Raw genomic sequence first — 18,228 nt, forward strand, 5'->3', positions numbered from 1 at the left:
AGTTTGTACAGACAGTGCTAGAGCGATGACAAGCCGACACTGCTGGGTAGTTGCACGAATCAGAGAGGTTGCTCCAGAAATGAAGTGGACGCACTGCAGCATCCACCTCGAGGCCTTGGCCATCAAGAATATGCCTGAGGATTTAAAATCTGTTAGACTGTTGTAAATTGTATCAAGGCTCGATCAATGAATTCACATCTGCTTTGCTCGACTAGACAGGCTAACCCCTCTCACTGAAATGGTGCTTTTATTGTTTATTTTTAATTGTTATTGTTCCTTTTGTAATTCTTTAAAGCGCTTTGAGAAGCCACCTTTCTATATCAAATAAAGTTTATTATAATATTATATGTGTATGTGAGTGAGTGCACCCACGTGCGCTCATGTTGGTCATTGAGATTTTCTGGGGTTCCTATGAGAAGATGACTTGTAGGTGGTACTTGGATGCTTTGGTTTGATCAGGGGTGGTACTTGGTCCAAAAAGTTTGAGAACTACTGAGCTAGGGCATCAGGATCTGGACCCATCCAAACACCAGTCAGCTCTGGTGCCAGCACCCCCTCCAGCACAGCAATTCATGGCCACAGACCCCCCTCCTGAAGAAGGGGTGCTTGTTTAGTTGTCTTGTCCCTTTGCCTTGAGGATATTTCCTTTGTTCTCTCATTACCCAAAAGTCACGGATGTGTGAAAAGTAGGGCACAGGTCGGGGCTCTTTGTCCCCCTTCTGCTAATCAAAAACGACAGACACCGGCCTGCTTCTCTACTAATTTGTCCCCCTTCAAAATGCCACTCGGAGCACTAATTGCAGTGAAACACACAGGGCTACAAGCGAACAGACACATCGAGTTATTAACGCTGGAAGAGGCCAACACTGGTAATTGCGGAACATCCTTGAGCACATAATTCGGGCATGTTTAGCCATTCAAGAATAGCGCCAGGCTGACAGGGGTCAGGGGGTTGAGACCGCGAAAAACATGAGGCCAAAGATGGGCATCACAAAAACTGAAAACGCAAGGAAAGCAAACAGCCTTTCACAGTCAACAGAAGTGCTTTGTCTTTACCCTGTTGGATGATTTAAAGTCAAGATTATTCTTTATTATTATTTAGGCATAATTGTCCAATTACATTGTCAAAAAGATTGCAATTAAATTATTTCAAAAGCTTGGTCTGAAATTCAGCTCACTGGGGTGGGAGGCGAGGCAAGGCAGAGCAAAACAGCCCACTGACATGCTTGCGTTCATTATGAGTTAATTCATCACAAAGATTACGTCTTCAGATAAACCTTCTTCTGCCCTTTGCTGTAATGAAGTGCAGCAGCCTGCTATTATCTTCTCACTGGAAGACAATAGAGGTATGGCCTTTCTCTAAGTATTATTGAAATTAAGCTTTCTATTAAAAAGTCTTTTTGTTTTGTAGGTCTTGTTTTCCGAAACCCCCTTTTAAAGTATTGTGGCGCAAAAGTAGGTTTCTGCAGACTTCGCAGTGAGTTATTGTATCCATGACTGCTATGTTTTTCTGAAGTGAGAATATCAGTATCAAGAACAATGTTCTAAGTCACATACAGTTCTCATTTTTTATACCCATGCAACCTCTACTGTAGAAGTTTTGTAGGTCCTGATATCTGGAATCATTTATTCCTAAGTGACATTTAGGGGCTAATAGTAAGCTTGTGCATATACAGATGTAGCCTAAATAAGGTGTGTAATTTCCTAATTCATAAAATTAATTTTATTACTTCTGTTTCTTGTGAAGCAATGTGGAGAAATGGTTAAGGCTCTCTCTTGTAACTGGAAGGTTGTGGGCTCAATCCTGCTGCTGTTGCACCCTTGAACAATGAATTACACTGAGAACTCCCCTAAAACAGCATTCACTAAATTAAGAATATTTTGAATGATATCCTTTCTGTTATTTAACTAAAAAATCATCTTTAATCTTTATCTTGATAGGTAGTTAGGGCAATTAAGATACAAGTTTGCATTTCATATAGCTGAAGCAGTAATGTTTAATCTTGTTCAGAAGTATAGAGACTATAACAGTTTACCTGTCCTAAACAGTCTCCTTAGTGACAATACAAGTTTACAAAGTACTTCCAGCTTTAGGGGTTGTACAATATGATCTTCCATAAACAAATGCTTAAAATGACATTGTCCTTGCTAAACAGATCTTAAAATAAGTGTAATCTTTCGAAATGTTTAAGAGAGTATATGTTCGAGAGCCTGATTGGTCATGTTCATGTTATGAAAGAAATTAACTAAATTTGCATATTTTAAACTGAATGTTTTGAACATGTGCCTTAGTCTTAGTTTATTTTAATCCATTTAATTTTATATGTTGTTCCTGATTTAATGAGGCCATCCAGTTAGTGTATCTTGAAATCTAGCTGTTTGTGCCTTCTAATCTCGTATGCTCCAGAAATTCTGAATTCAGTGAAACAACTTTGACATGCTGTCCTTAGCATCCCAGGCTTCAGTGTACAGTAACCTAATGACCTCATCAGAAACCCACAGCGGGCACAAGGTGGCACCTGCAAAAACCTCTCAATAGAGTACATCTCAATGTGTTAAAATTGTAGGGTGTGCAATTTTGATTAACTGTTGTGTAGCAAGTGCCATTTTACTTGGTTATGCTTATTTTCAGAGGAGCTCACTAAGTATTCATTTTTTATTTTTTCTTCCAGTGCTCTCAACAGACATAACCAGTGAGAAGGAAACTTTAAAATCTGCCCCCACCCCTTCCCCCACCCCATCCCTTTTCCTCCATCTCTCACACACCCTGAATCAGGAGGAGACTGCCTACAAAAACCTCGCAGCAACAGGGTCCTGGACTCCAGATAGACACAAGCGCGATGTCGAGGCTGCCAGGATACATCACGGTGTTGGGAGCCTGTCTCTTCCTGGCCCTCAGGGCAGAAGGTAGGCCTGTCCAGAGCAAGCCTAGGCCTTCCGTCTTAAGAAGGTTTCAGTTTGTGTGCCTGGCTTATATGCAACTTCTGGCTCTTTTGCTCTGTTGCTGTCTGTGGTACCAATTGGCTTTGATGCAATTTAATTGGTTTCTAAAATGTGGCCCTTGCTATTTGATATTATTTCAACAAAGGGGATAAAATCGATGCAACCTTTTCAGAATTTTCAGATGTTATTTAAAAATAATGCTTAAGGTATCCTGTAGAAACTCTGGAGACTGCAGATCAAAGTTCTTTAAACCTTGGTACAAGTTACTGACTATTGCATCTTTCTAGTTGATGAATTTTCACAAATAACTTGACTGAAAATATCATAAAAGTATCATGCTTGTTTTCTGAGGTTTTGTTTGATGGTTAGGAATGTTATTGTTCCAAGTTAAGATTTTTCAGTGGGCTGAAATAAAAGCTGGTGGCTGGAGTGTTTAGTCACCATTCAACTTTTCTAAACCCATATGGGCTTTGGTTTGAGTGAAATCACTGTAAACATGAATACATATATATCCTGACATAAAAAAAACTTTCTTATATTTGTGATGGCAGATTTAAAATGCAGTTTTTTATTTTGTATAGTTGTTGGGATTCAGTTTACTTTTAAAGGAGCCAATACCATTTCTTAAAGGGTTTATGCAGAATTGTGAGGAAAAGAATCACCAGTGCCAAGTTAGCAAGTATTAAGGGCAAGATCTTAAACTTGGAAATTCTTTCAAGTTTGTGCATTATGCCATGAAGAAAACAGTTGGTTTTACCTGTGTACTAGTGTTTCATGCGGATATTATCAGAGCCTTTTAACTAGAGTTTGTTGTGCAAATGCATGTATACATTGTACTTTCCTTCCATATTTGGTTGATTCTTCTGTACATAATGACATGTTTGGGAATTAAGCGCTTTTTAATCAGTTGATCATTGCTGAACAGTCTTTAACTGCTATATTATTGCTTCCCTCTGTAAAACAAAAACATAGGCTGAGTACTGAAAACTTTAAATTCTTCTGTGGCCTCTTACGTAGCCACATAATTTTGTTATTGTTTTCAGCTCAGAACACTTTTTATTTTCTGATGACTGTAAGCTAAAGGACAGTGTAGCAATAGGAGACACTGTGCATGGAATTTTATAATCACCTTACTGTAAATATACCTAATTATGGCTTTTTGATCACTTTTCTCATTCAAACTTTAATTTTAGAAAATGTATTGAAAGAGTCACAACAGAATGAAATAGACATGAGCAGGACCTCTCCCCAGAAAGTCTGTTCAGATGGATGGAATTACAGAAGGATCTATAACCATTCTGCTTTCATGAAAGAGCTATGGAAAATCATGCATTTTTATGTGCATGTGCTGTCTTGTGACAGTTGGACCATTACAGTTTTCCACTCAGCCTCCAATTGATGGTAGGCAGTCTGCTAAGAAAAACTGCTCTGACTATCAAATCAAAAGGGGGACTTAGTTTCCAGTACCACCTTCAGACTTAAATTTCCTGTCCCTGTCACTTGGCACTGTCCCCCGATTCAGTGCAGGGATTTGATTCATATATGCCCTGTGACTTCTTTTGGATTGGAGAGGGAACCGCTCTGTAATAAACCCTTAAATCACTGTGCAGAGCTGTGCTGTGGATTAGTTTTTCGGTGTACCGTATTCGACAGCACAAGAACTATCAAGACCAGTGGCATTAGTTCAAGTAGGTACAGTAGCTGCGTCAGCACGCCTAGGTTGCAAAGGAACAAGTAAAGGTTTATTCCATGCTGAAAAGAGAAGAAAGAAAACAAAGTTTCAGCTGTGGAGCCTTCTTTGGGTGTATACAGCAGAAACGTTGTTTACTTTCTTCTCTTTTCAGCATGGAATAAACCTTTACTTGTTCCTTTGAAGACCAGTGGCAGCTGAGTTCTCCCTGTGCCATCACTAATAGGAAAGCAGAATATATATCCTAGGGCTTTAGATTTGACATTTCAGTATAAGGGGAAAAAAAAACATGTATTTGGTTCACAAACGATAGTGGAAAATGCTTTGTACTTGATTTTATCCTTTTGGTAATGGCCACAGTTCGACTACAGGTCCGAATGGGGACAGATTTGTGATCTGAGAGCTTCATTCACGGACTCAGCTCCTGCTTCCTGACCACTGCTTGACATAGTGCTTTTGCAGCACTGCCAGCACCAGCAGTCAACTTCATACTCCCACTTACTTTTATTTACAAGACCCCAAGGTACTTGGTATTCTCCTCTAGGGCAGCTCCCCTCTTCACTCAGGGAAAGCAATCTGTTTTTTCAGGAGTGAACATTAAACTCTGCTTGAAGTCCTTACAGCTCAGTGGAGGTACATCTTCTCATTCCAGCCACTTCATAACAAAATGTTAGAGTGCACTTCAGAGATTAATCAGATGAAGCAAGAAATACAACATATGTAAACATCAGAGATGCCACCTCTAAGCCTCCAAATCCATTCTACACCAGCAGTTTTTTTTAATGTAGAGACCAAAATTGTATACACTTTTCTAAATCTGTATTTTACTAGACTGGTTTAACTTACATTTCTTGGTACTATTTACTAGTACTAGATTAACATTTCTTGATTTAAATTATATGATTTTAACTATATATCCTAACATTGTTTGCTATTATTTGTACTTCCCCACGTTTTCCAGAAGATATAAATGTTATCTACCAGGCATTTGGCCAGTCCTGAATTTTAGCTAATTTCATTTGCTACGTCTTCAGTTTTTGTTAATCGTCCTAATATTTTGTTCTATTCTATGACTAATATGCTAACTATTTCAGAATCTAGATCATCAATATAAATTAGGTAGAGCAGAGGTCCTGTTATAGATCTCTATGGTACTACATGGCATCACCAAAAATGTTCAGTTTGGAAGGTCTCCTCTCCTGCTCAGTGCCTTTGCCGACAAGACTGATGATCGCAGTTCTCCGTTAGATGGCACAAACCCTCTCATTCCCTTTAAGAGGAGGACCACTGTCACCTTTCTTGCAATAAAGTTAATAAAACTGCGGCACCCCAGCATTGTACAGTGCTTTCAACATATCTGAGTGATTTATAAATCATTAGAAGGCACTTTACCACCACAGTGTACAAGTTTGCCGACGAGATTCGGCACAATATATGAGCAAGTAAGTACAGGTTGTGCAGCAGGCATTTTACCCTGTAAATGTTCGAACGTCATTTGCATGCAGAGTTAACAAGTAGTGTCTGCAAAACTGTCTTGAAGTCAGTATGTTGAATGCTTTTATGCTATCCTTTTAATCATAATTATGTTTAAGAACTAAGATGTTCATTAAATATGGTTTTATTACTAAGAGCAATATTTCTGTCAGATTAAAATAGATTTATTCATGAGCATGCCTGTTTACAATGTAATAGGGCCGCTTCATGTCACCAGAAGTTTTGTTGTCTTGTTCTGAATCGCAGACAATGACAGCAATATGGCGCTACACATAACTGGAAATTCTCTTTTGTGGTGTAAACTGGAGGTTTTAAATGTTACCGCGTACATTTTACTTTCAATTTGATTTTAAACACACTCATCAATGCCTGTTCTTTATAATGCTGAAATAGCATGTAAAAATAGCATTGCGGTTCCCTGCAGTCAAGCTTTTGTCTTCAGAATGTGGATGATAGGAGTATTATCAAGCAGCAGGACTTCTTTCATTTGGGAGTGTAGATGCCTGGGTCGTGTCAGTAACTTGAGTGTGACCAGAATTCACCATGTATCACAAGTACACAGTTGACTTAGTGCCACAGAGGGTAGAGGAGGATTAGTCAGCTGGGGCTCCCAGCTCTTAGTGGCACAGTGCCCCCTGTGTCATCTTTGTGGTTGCAGGGTTTGTTACCATGTGCGAAAATGTGAAACATACAGTTGGCAATTTCACATCGTGTGCAGAACATTGATTTTTTCATTTGTTTTAAAAGTCTGTTGGTACTGATTGTCTGCTGTTGACCAAGCTCTTGCCATACATTTTGGTTCACAGGTTTAATTGTTAGTGTGTTACTGATAAGGCTAGCAAAAACACTCATACAAAAGCAGGAGCTTAAACTAGTCCTTTAAGATGTCATCGCGTCCACAACTTTATTATTTTGGGATCAGGGTTGAATAGTAGTTTCAGCCATGTGTCCATTTCTGTGTCCTTGATCTCCACCACGACACTGCCCTGATTAGTCCAGTCCATTCAGCTGTATGTATGTCATGGTGTTATTCAGGATGGATTTCAAATAATGTAACGGCATCCCATCAAGGGGAGATCCGTCTGTTGATTTATGCAACAGAAACAAGGAAGAGGATGAACTTTGAGCCACTTAAGCTTAAAGGGACATTTATTTGCATAGCTGATGTACTGTATGTAGCTTTGTCTTTGTAAAACTTCACACAGAATCCAGCTTCATGCTGCATGCATGTTTTTGTAACACTGGGAAAGTGTTCCGTTTTAGCAGTTTTAGTTCATGCTGATTTTCTGTAAAACATTTTTCTTAATGTCTATTGATAGCTGCAAAATATTTTGTATATTGTCAAGAGGACTTCCGAGTCGCAAGTACTTTGTTTTCGTTCTTTAATGCTGTGCTTGGCAGTGTTGTATCATTTGATCTAGGAATACTCTTTGAACTCAACCTTCATATCCGGACATGAATAGCTGAAGAAAGTCACACTGTAAAGTTCTAACAAGTAGAATCACGGCCAGTTCTTGCCTGTTTCATGTTAGCAGGAACTGTAGTGCCCGTTTACAAACCCACAGCCATTAAATGAAGTACGCCATTCCCCTGTCTGTAAAGTTTGTAAATGTCAAGCTGTGAGAGGTGAGTGCAGTTTTAACCAAGTACAGCAAGGTAAGACTAGAGCTTATCTGCTTAGTGTGCTCTTTAACACAAATATTGATTACAGGTGATGAAGCATAATGGAAAACAGTTTCTTATTATGAAACATTACTGATAAGAACACTTTCAGAAATACAGGACATCCACTGAGCTTTTTGTCATTGTTACAGGTATGAGCCCCCAAGTTCTGTTTACATTTAAAAAAATATCATATCTTTGTGTGAAGACCTTTTTTTTTTAAAGATGATGAAATCTTTACAAAGCACTTTGTTTAAAATGAACATGTATATGGATGTGAAAGAGAATGTAGACTGCATCCCTTGCACATGGAAATCACATAGAAACTTGTTATGCAAATGTATTTTAACATAGAAGAAGACAAGGGCAAGTAAAAGGTTGTTTAACAAATGGAACAGCTACACCAATTTGTCATGTGATTACCACAAACAGCATTTCTCTTTGGTCCAGGTGTTAAAACAGAGCATGTTCTAAGTGTTAAATATCTGGTGTCCCACTCCTTTAATTTTTTATTTTTAGTAATTAAGGGATGTACTTTTTAAACTGTATTTAATCTCAAGATCTAAGGCTGGACGGATTTAATTCACAAGGTCTGATTCTTTGCATTTACAGCTCAAAGCCCCAGTAAAGACTCGTGCTGTAACTATTTAAAAGCAGCCTTTTGCTTGCAGCCATAAACTACTGTGTCCAGTGTGCTTGCGGGAAACCCAGCAACAGGAAGCTGTTGAGATGATTGTCGGTGCGCCGCATTCCTTGACACATTAACTGTTTCCTGTATAATGTTGTTGGAGAGTTCTTGCTGAACAAAATACTCCAAACATTCATTGTTCTCCGGAAATTTTAACTCAATGGGAAATCTTACTTGCTGGTAATTGCATATATAGCCCGACAGATGTGTGAATCCTGCTCTGGAAGGCAGCTGGGTGGGACAGAAATATTTAAAGGCCTGCCGCACTGTAGTTTTATAACTGCCTGCTGCTTTCCAACAGTGTTTGGCACCTGAGATACCTCGGACCCAGTTAAAAATTCACTCTTGTGAACAGGCTAGGAAAAAAGATGATAATTCTCTTTTTACTATTCCCCTCGTTTTCCCTCAAGTACGGACATTTTCTTTAGTAGTTTGTAGTTTAGAGTCAATGTTGTTTTTACTTTTCTTAGGATATAGAATTGAAAGAACATTTTTAAAATCCGTGTTATTCACTTGCAGTCCTAAACTACACAAACTTAAGAGATTTTCAACCCTGCTGTGCAGATGTCTTTGAATGGGAGGCTTTTTGATTTGCAAATTCAATCATGAGCCTTCTACAATAGCTCAAGGAGAAAAATGTTATGATAAATATTAATTATGATAAACATTAATTTAAATCTACAGTTGTTTTGCTGCAATCATGGTGATCACCAAACCTGATACAAGCTCTCGGATGGGAGGAATAATTTCATTAGTGTTCTAAATTGAATTATCTGCTGTGTAGTCTCTTAATCTATCAGTCTTGCAGTACTTTTAAGAAAAGTAGAGACCAGCTTGAAAGTGAACTGATGTAATTTGTACAAGAACTTCTGAGCCTTAACAACAGTTTGCTGATAAGTTGTCTGATTATTCCTATTAATCTTTTATGATCATTCAGATATGACAACTGACTGAAGGCAATCAGTTTCCTGTAATTTTTAGGATTTCACATATGTTGGGCGAGTATGTTTCTGACTTCCATCTTTACAACAGGCTTTGTGGAGGAATAATGCAAAATAAAAATTGTAGCTCATGGGTCAATGGAATCCCCTACTTTGCTTATTCATCCCTGCCAGGCTTTTCTTTTCCTAGACAAAAAACTGAGCCAGCTGGTACAGTTTGTGCAGGGGTTTCTCAAGGTGTGAATTAGCACTTGGTGTCATGCCACTGCCTGCTGTCTCCAACCATTTGGGTTCATATTGGGTATTAATACTCCCTCCTTGACTGAACACTGGTTCAAGGCCTCTGATGGTACTGTCAGCATCAGGGGCTTAGAAAGGATACGCTGGCCCTTTAAGTGTGCAGTGTGCTGCCGATGGTAGATTGAGAAACGGGGTTGGAAAGGCTCATTACCGAGTGTTCTGCCAGACCTCAGACTCCGTAGTGACGGGATACAGAATTAAGCACACATGTGTGTATGGCCTCTTTGACAAGAGCTATTCCCAGCCTACTACTAGTCTCACTGCTTTCCAAGCCAAAAAAAAAAACTTTTATCTTCCTACAGTATCTTTTTGCAGTATTTACATGGAGTAACTTGGTCATTGAAGATGATCAGTACTGAAAATAAAGACCACGATTGAGGAGAGTTGAGGGATGTTGCATTATTTTCATAAACAAAGTTTGTTTCTAGTTAAAGTATTAGAACAGATTCCTTATTTAGCTGTTTAAAACTACACACAGTATCAAACCCCATACTTGACTTCTGGCTAATCGTTGGTATTCTTTTTGCTCTCAGCCACATGCATAAATGCGCACCCACTATCCTGTTGCTTGAACACTTCCTGCTTACGTCTTGTAAATTATCTAAAAATATACCTAGAAGCTTCATTTCAAATGCATGGTTCCCTTCTTCCTACTTCTGCTAATGGCTTATGTATGTGCATCTATCCCACTTATGTTTTTACATTCAATGCCTTGGGTGTCATTTTGCCTTAAGCATTAAGATCTGATTGTAGCTTTATCCCAACCTTACAACCTTACCTTTATCCCAACATTTTTCTTTTCTTTCTTTTGGTTCTCCATAGCAAGCTGTTGTATCTTAACATGTCTCAGGATTGTCAAAAATGACATCTATTGACTGTGCGGTGTTGCTGAATGAATGAGCTGATGTTTATTCCAGTTCTAGAAAAGGGTCTGGAAAAGTCAAGGAGCCAAGAAAAGAGAGAAGATTATATCCTATCACAATTTTTACTGAATTTTCAGGAATGGAAAAAGAGATGGTTTCTCAACCCTGAAACGAAGGTCTTTGATGTCCGTTTATTAAAATTGATTTTATTGTTCTTGTACTAAAAAAAAATGCCTGTTGGAATATTCAGAACACTCAGCAGCTTTTTTTCCTCACGGAGAGGGAGGAGAAAATCAGAGATCGAAATAGAGATCGGCATAAGCCCTTGGTTTATATTTCTGCTTCAGTGTTTGATCTCATTCCAGTCCACATTGCGTTAGACTTTCCACGCTGTGATGGCGCTGTGCTGCATTAATCTCCCATCCAGGATAACTACTCCCTTGGGGAAACAAGTAGCCACACAAAAAAACAGCATACAGCTCGGCTGAGTAGCTTTATAACCTGAATTTAATGTTGACAGTCTCATTTATTATTTAGGCATTGTTTTTGTTCAAGATGGAATGTTTGATGCTTTCATTTAAAGATAGTGGTGCTTCTGTCATCTGAAAATCCATAAAGATAATCTGTTATCTTCTAATCCAAAATTAGAAGAACACCTTTTACAAAAAGGGCTAGTTAACCTTTCGGCAGTTATTGAAAGTTAGGCTGCTGGATCTGTCAAATCAAGATGCCTCTATAACCTTTTCTGTATAGGCCTTTTCGTGGTCTCCAAAGACCTTGAGCCAGCCTGCAGAGGAATAATATCTTTCCTGGCCATGGATTCCCAGAGCTGTTTTACATCTATCATTTCCAGGGTTTTTGATTCTTGTCCTGAGTGCTAATGGTTCAGTCTGCCAGAGCAACGTCATAGATGAGCCTAATGTATTTTCCTCTTCCTCATATTCCTGTGAAGAAAGAGTTTAAGGTCTTAAAACTATACAGGGACGTGAAGTATGAGGGTGGACATAATAGACTCTCCAGTTTGTCTGTTGTTACTGTAGGTGAAATTCATGGGTTCCATATCAAAAATCTTAATTTTAAAGCCTGAGCTTGTGCTGAACATTTATAAAATTACCCACTACTATACTTTGTATATTGATAGATTACACTGAAGATAGGTTTAGGTATTAAGTGCAGTTAAGTGTAAAGTTGTTACAGTGCCAGTACTTAAATTACTGTTTCCTTAGCATTCTCTGTAATTGTGGAAGTGATTTTGTATTTTCAGTTTTTAAAAGGGGGTCCCTGAGAATTATAATGTTGATAGTGTAAAAATCATCATCGAGTGTAACAGTGAATTTTCATCACAAGTTCCTGAGTGGGAACTGAGTTTATCCTAAAAAACTGAGTTAAAATATTGGTTCCAGAACCTCTTCATCAGTTCATCTTAGTATTGGAGAGGTGTGGTGAGAAAAATGTAAAAGCATAATGTTGAAAGGTGCTAATAAGCATACATTTGTTTCATTTTTTCTTCTATTCTGTGCTATTCTTTTAATAAAAGTGTAGTGGTGCATACTGGATTTATATAAAGTCAGGCATTCTTGAGAATTTGGGCAAAACATGTCCTACCAATAGTCTACTAAAATGGCAACAAAATGTATTAATAAATGTTATAAACTGTTTTAAATTAATACTTAGATGCCTTTGTATGCATCTATGTTCCTTTATCCTACTTTATGGTGTATTATGTTTTATTTCATAATCAAGGAGAACCTAAAATGGCCCTGTCCTAGACCAGGGTTCACAATTGCAAAATGGTAAAAAATTTTAAAAATCTCTTGAAAATGAAAAACCTGCACAGACTGATAGAAGGGACATGGAAATGTTTATATTTAGCCATATTTGATAGAAATGTTTTTTTTTCTGTAAATGCTGTTTCTCAAAAATGGTGTCCCAACTTCAGTGTCGACACCAGGGGCATAGCCAGGAATTGATTTTTGGGTGGGCCAGTGCAAAAGTGGGTGGCCCAGGCTCTAACTGACCATCCTGCCAGCATAGGGGCACCCCTCCAATTTACAATCCAATCCTCAAGCGGTATAATCAAACAGCAGAATTAGCGGAACTTGATATATATATATACTGTCTCTCTCTCACACACAGGTTAAGCAACAATTACCTAGGCTGCTGAACACTACTGTGCCACGGCGGACACACAAACACAAGAAACAATCAGTGCCTACCTCTGTTATGATGTTTTGGCCTTCTAGACCAGACGCCGGCGTCGGGGCTTGGAATTGAATACGGCGATAATCTCGGCACTGTCTAGAGAGTCGGCAAATTCCCGTTCAAATGACAACAATTTGCAAAGGTCTTTCATATGAGGACTTTTTCTTTAGCTAAAGAAAACCTGCAAGACCTCATTTTCACTTGTTGCTTGTAACAGTTCTAAGTATTTCATAAGCCTGTTTTTAGATTGTTCAGTAGTTTTGCGAGTTACTCTGAAGTTAATATTTTATTGCAAAACACAATGAACACAACGCAAAACGTAATATTCAAAATCCGTCCGAAATATTGTATTTAAAATACCATGCAGGGTTTACCTTTCCTTTAAATATTCAGCGGACTTTAACATAACATACTGTACCAGAAGAACGTGCACGCCCGTATGGGTTTCAGAGGTTGGAGTAAATACATCGCCCCAAGCGTAATATCGAGTGAGGTGCCATGAGAATAAAAACTGTGAACTTAAAATATTAAGTTCTGAAGATCTTGTTGGATCCTTCAAAGCAACTCCGATGCTTTTAAACTTGTATGAAACAACATTAGTATTCTATTTTCGATGCCAAAATAGACACCTAATTTGGACTTAATAGTGAATTGGTATAGTCCCATTACACTGCTAACCAATTCATCATACCATTAATTGCAAGAATGGTCTGCTGATAAAACTGTCAAATACATACTTTGGATGTATTTTAGCTCAAACGTTCACTTAAAAATACTGCAGAGCAGTTAGAGGCGATATGAGTAGTTATCTGTCAAATGCACACTTGTGTCTATCCTTCAGTATTATCTTAATGTTACTCATGCATTTCAAAACTTTAGAACTTTAGAAATTTTAGAACCTCTTCATGCTTAACTCCTACAGGTCGAGCATGTATCGAGCTGCTACAAGCGAACGCATGCACTGCCCCTTATTTTGTGTTACACTTCTCCTCATGGTCTGGTAGGTTTTATTTTTTGATAAATTTAATAAAAAAAATTCAAATGGCAATGTCACAAACATAAGATGTCAACTCCATTGTCTTTTAGATAAAAAAACTAAGTATGTCATGTATTAAAAATGTTTGTATTTCATTAGTTTGAAGAGACCTTTTCAGAAATAGGCTAAAACAAAATGGCTACTCTGTAGATTACTTTTGAGAAAAACAAATTAATTTTGTGAACTCCGTACAATGTGAATTCCTTCAGATATTTCGCCTTAACGGTGTTGACATCAAGGCTGACAGAGTTGATTATGCACAATTTTATCAACTAATTGTAATATGCTATTAAAATCAGCTAAGAATCTTAGCTAAAATTGTTTACCTTTTTTTACAACATTTATTTATTGTTGTGGATGAATAAAAGCAGTTTGGGCCTACATGGAACCAGTGCTGAAAGAGATCCGCGAGAAGTATCCGTTAGTTGATACTTTTGCACTTTTGGTCCGATGGTCTGATGGTCCTAGCAAACAATATAAAAACAAGAAGAACTTTTATCTCCTGTCCGACGTGTCTTTCAAACTGGGATTCAAAAGAGCATCATGGAACTTTTTTCCAACTTCACATGGTAAGGGGGCAGCAGATAGGATTGGTGTAACAGTGAAGAGGACAGAAGATACCGAGGCCATGATATCACAGATGCAAGAATTTTCCACAAAGAAGTGTCTGCAAGCTTGCATAATGTCAAACTGTGTCTCACTGAAGGAAAAGAGATAGAGACATTTGACAGGCTACTCTCACCAGGTCTGAAATCCTTGACATCTACAAGACAGACCCTTTTCATGTGAAAAACCTGGTGGATCTGAGTTACAGGCAGCTTTCATGCTTTTGCAGTGAGCCAAGGCCATGTGAGTGCTTTAGCCCAAGCATATTTTCTTTGAGCTCTGAGGCACACCACTTAGATGCATAGGGACATTCACAGTGGAAACCACCATGAGCCCTTTGTCACAATTAACACAAGAAATGGAAGAAGAACATAGGTCCGGTCCTGAATGCACATCAACAGAAATAACTGCTGATAACCTTGGATGTGGGGACTGGATAGCAGTGGTGTATGATGACCATTGGTGGCTGTGCAAAGTCCTTGCTGTGGATTCTGAACATCATGATGTGGGAGTAGAATTTTTACACCCCAATGGTCCAAGTGCCCATTTTCAACCAAGACATGGCAAAGAAGACGTGTATATCTGTCCAGTTGGTGACATCTTGGTAAAAATGACAGGAAATGCAGCTCCCACTCGTATAAGCAGAACGAGAAATTTACAAAATTTCTCCAGATGTTAAGGGGGCACGTCAGTCGCCTACTTCCCAGTAATTAAAAAATAAACAACATATCACCTGACAATAAAGAAAATTCAGATATATTCTGAAATTAAAATCTAGTTCTTGTTAAACCAAGTTCTGTTTGTGATGGTTTCTGTTTTGCTGGAAATTTTGGGGGCAACATGTCAGTCACCTATGACCCAGTAAATAAAAGATAGCCCTCATACTACCTGGTAATGAATAAAATTCAGATGTATTCTGAAACTTAAATGGTTTGTTTTAGTTGGAAATTTTGTTAATTTAGGTAAATTTAGTTTAAGCAAATGGACAGTTTTTAATGTTCTACGAAGTAAATAAATCATTTTTTGAAATCTGTTCTCAACTTCATCAAACAATCACTTCCGTCAGAGGTCTTTTTTCAATATTTTCAAGAAAATGCCATTTACCACTGCAATATAACTTTATTTTGATGTAAAACTTGCATTTTCACAACTGAAGTATGTTTTTTTCATATTTCAAGTATGTCTGCATTATTTTTCTTTTGGCAAAAATTGGCACAGGATGATTTCTTGCTGTTTTTTTTCTTAAATAAACCTTTATAAATATTATGACATTTGATCACATTTACATTGTTACATTTAAGGCCTTCATTCTCTTTAGAAGAAACTTTTAAAATACTATGTTTTTTACGGTGTCTGAGTTGACAAAAATTCAGTGGTCAACTGCAAAAAAGGGATTTAAAAAGCATTTTTCAAACAGGAGGTTGTTCCTTTATAAAGTCTGATATCCAAGACCCTAGTCTGTCAAAACATGTAATAAAATTCTGCTTAAACCTAGGGCTGGGCGATATAGCCAAAAACATTATCACGATAAAAATGTTCATATCAGTCGATATCGATAATTATCACGATAAATGTCAAATCATTATTTCAAGTTTAAAGGCAGATTTTTTCTCCTGAGTGAAAGTTGAAGAAACCAGACAGTTAATTGGTAAATTAAACAACTCTTTATTTTAAGAACACAACAAACACTTGCCAAACAGCAGAAACATTAAACAAATCTGAGGTAGAGAGTATTCAAGTCTTTTTTTATGTCAAAATATGCATGAGTAAAATTTACAAACTAAATATCTTAATAGAAAAATTAAATACTGCAGTGTGATAAAACACACATAGAAGATGGCTCAGACAGACTGCAAAGTTTAAAGTGCTTTAAAGGATCATATCAGAAGTAGTGGCGAAGAATGGCACCGTTTGCAGATGCCGCTCTACCATCTCCCTACACTCTGCATACAGCCGAGGAAGTGCAGTCAGTGCAAAATGACGAGGTAGCTCGTATCTGGGGTCAAGGACTCTGATAAGCTTCTTGAATCCCTCATTTTCTACAGTGCTAATGGGAAGCATGTCTTTTGCAATGCAATATGCAACTGCATTTGTGATGTCTTCATGTCTTTTCGTTTTTTTGTTGTAAGGCATGGTGCTCGAAAATGATGCTACTATGGTTTGCTGCTGTGTAGTCGCACTGAATACTGGCCTGGTGCTTATAGATGGTCCCCTTCCACTAACAACACTAGTTTGTGACTGTAATTTTTTACTTTCTGCGTGTTCTAACAGGCGATGTTGTTTTAAATGGTGAAATAGGTTCATGGTGTTGTCTGTCTTTGCTGGCACGGATCTGCGGCACAGTTTGCAGTGCACGCTGCTCTGTTTTATGTCTGATCATAAAAAGCCAAAATATCTCCAAATTACCGAAGTTGAATGACCTTTTCTGTCGACGATGTCATTGTCCTTCGAGCTGGTCGTTGGCAGCACTACATTTGCTTCAGTGTCTCCACTCTAACTACAGTCCTGTCAGCCACCACCGTGTGGGTAAACACCACCACGTTAGCTGCAACACACACGCATATCATGCGCAAAGCATAAACATATATATCGAACATTTATCGAACTTTTGTTAAAATTATATCGAGGAAAATTATATCACGATAATTATCGTTATCGAATTATCGCCCAGCCCTACTTAAACCAGAAAATCTAAATTAAGGAAAAAAAATGTTTTGTCCAAGATCTCAAGAATGCCTGAAGTGCTTTTTCCTTACCTTTAGACTGGTGGAGTATGGTTAGAATGTATTTGTACTGTACATTCTTGAATTTAAAGAATTGACATATTGAATCTGCAAAGTGGATGGATGTTAATTGCTATGAGAGTTTCACAAGTGGATTGGAATTAAGTTGTTTTTCCACAGTTGGGATTAGGCATGGGCCATATCCAAAGAGGTTAATTTAACATCTCTAATCTTTTATCTGTTTTTTTGTGGTGGGAATAATGGAGTTCAAAGCATACTGTTCACATCATCAGAGGTTCACTTGATATCCTGCTGGATAAGAGACTGTCGTCCCCTTGTTTGTTTTTCAGGGTGTTACCATTGGGCACAGGACAGATTTTCCACAGGCCTTTCTGTTGCAGATAGCCGTTTTGATTACATCCTCTGACAGACCCATGTTTCAGTTCCCCACCCTTTACTTCAAATACTTCACTGCTGAGAGTTTCTGTCCTCATCCTACTACCACTTAGTCTGCTATCGTGCCCTCTAGCAGTTCTGTTAAGACCTTGATGGAGCTTATAATGCTCTTAATGGAAGCCTATTTCATTTCTTAATTGATGATTTTGTGTTATGTGTACTTTCTCTTGAATGCGATCAATTGGGTTCAAGCCAGTGGCGTAAGTGAGAGAGCTAAGTTGGTGGATGGAGCTATAGCTGAGGATCAGGATTGTAAAAACAAAGGTGCTTCCAATACCTACCTGATCAACAGGAGTGTTGTTAGCTCCTGCCCACAGTCCATACTCGGAAGTACCTTCTTCCATGGGGAGCAGTGCATCTCCTCCTGCTTCCTCCCAGTGTGGTATTGGCACCCGTGCCATCATGACCACCTGTTCTTCCATGCAGCCTGGGTTGACTGTAGACAGTTTATCCCAGTAAGCTGCTACTGTTGACAAAGTACAAGGATTACATTTGTTGTGCTTGATACCATGAAAATCATCTAAATATTTTGGTCATAAAAGTTACCAAAACAATGTACTATAACAAATATAGTAAATGAAAGTTTTAAACAGCAACTATTAATATCTTAGACTCTGTTAATAC

General features: G+C 38.1%; 1 protein-coding gene across 1 annotated transcript in view; it reads left to right on the forward strand.

Annotated features, from left to right (window-relative positions):
- Nucleotides 1-18,228, forward strand: part of bmpr1aa (bone morphogenetic protein receptor type 1Aa) — a 79,380-nt gene that overhangs the window by 46,430 nt on the left and 14,722 nt on the right. The window contains exon 3 of the mRNA XM_088916058.1: nucleotides 2,673-2,907. Coding sequence (XP_088772184.1) covers nucleotides 2,841-2,907 — 67 coding nt within the window. The 5' untranslated portion in view covers nucleotides 2,673-2,840. The remainder of the gene's footprint in view (nucleotides 1-2,672; nucleotides 2,908-18,228) is intronic.

Source organism: Atractosteus spatula, chromosome 5 (assembly GCF_055471065.1).
Source record: "Atractosteus spatula isolate fAtrSpa1 chromosome 5, fAtrSpa1.hap1, whole genome shotgun sequence".
Lineage (NCBI taxonomy): Eukaryota > Metazoa > Chordata > Actinopteri > Semionotiformes > Lepisosteidae > Atractosteus > Atractosteus spatula.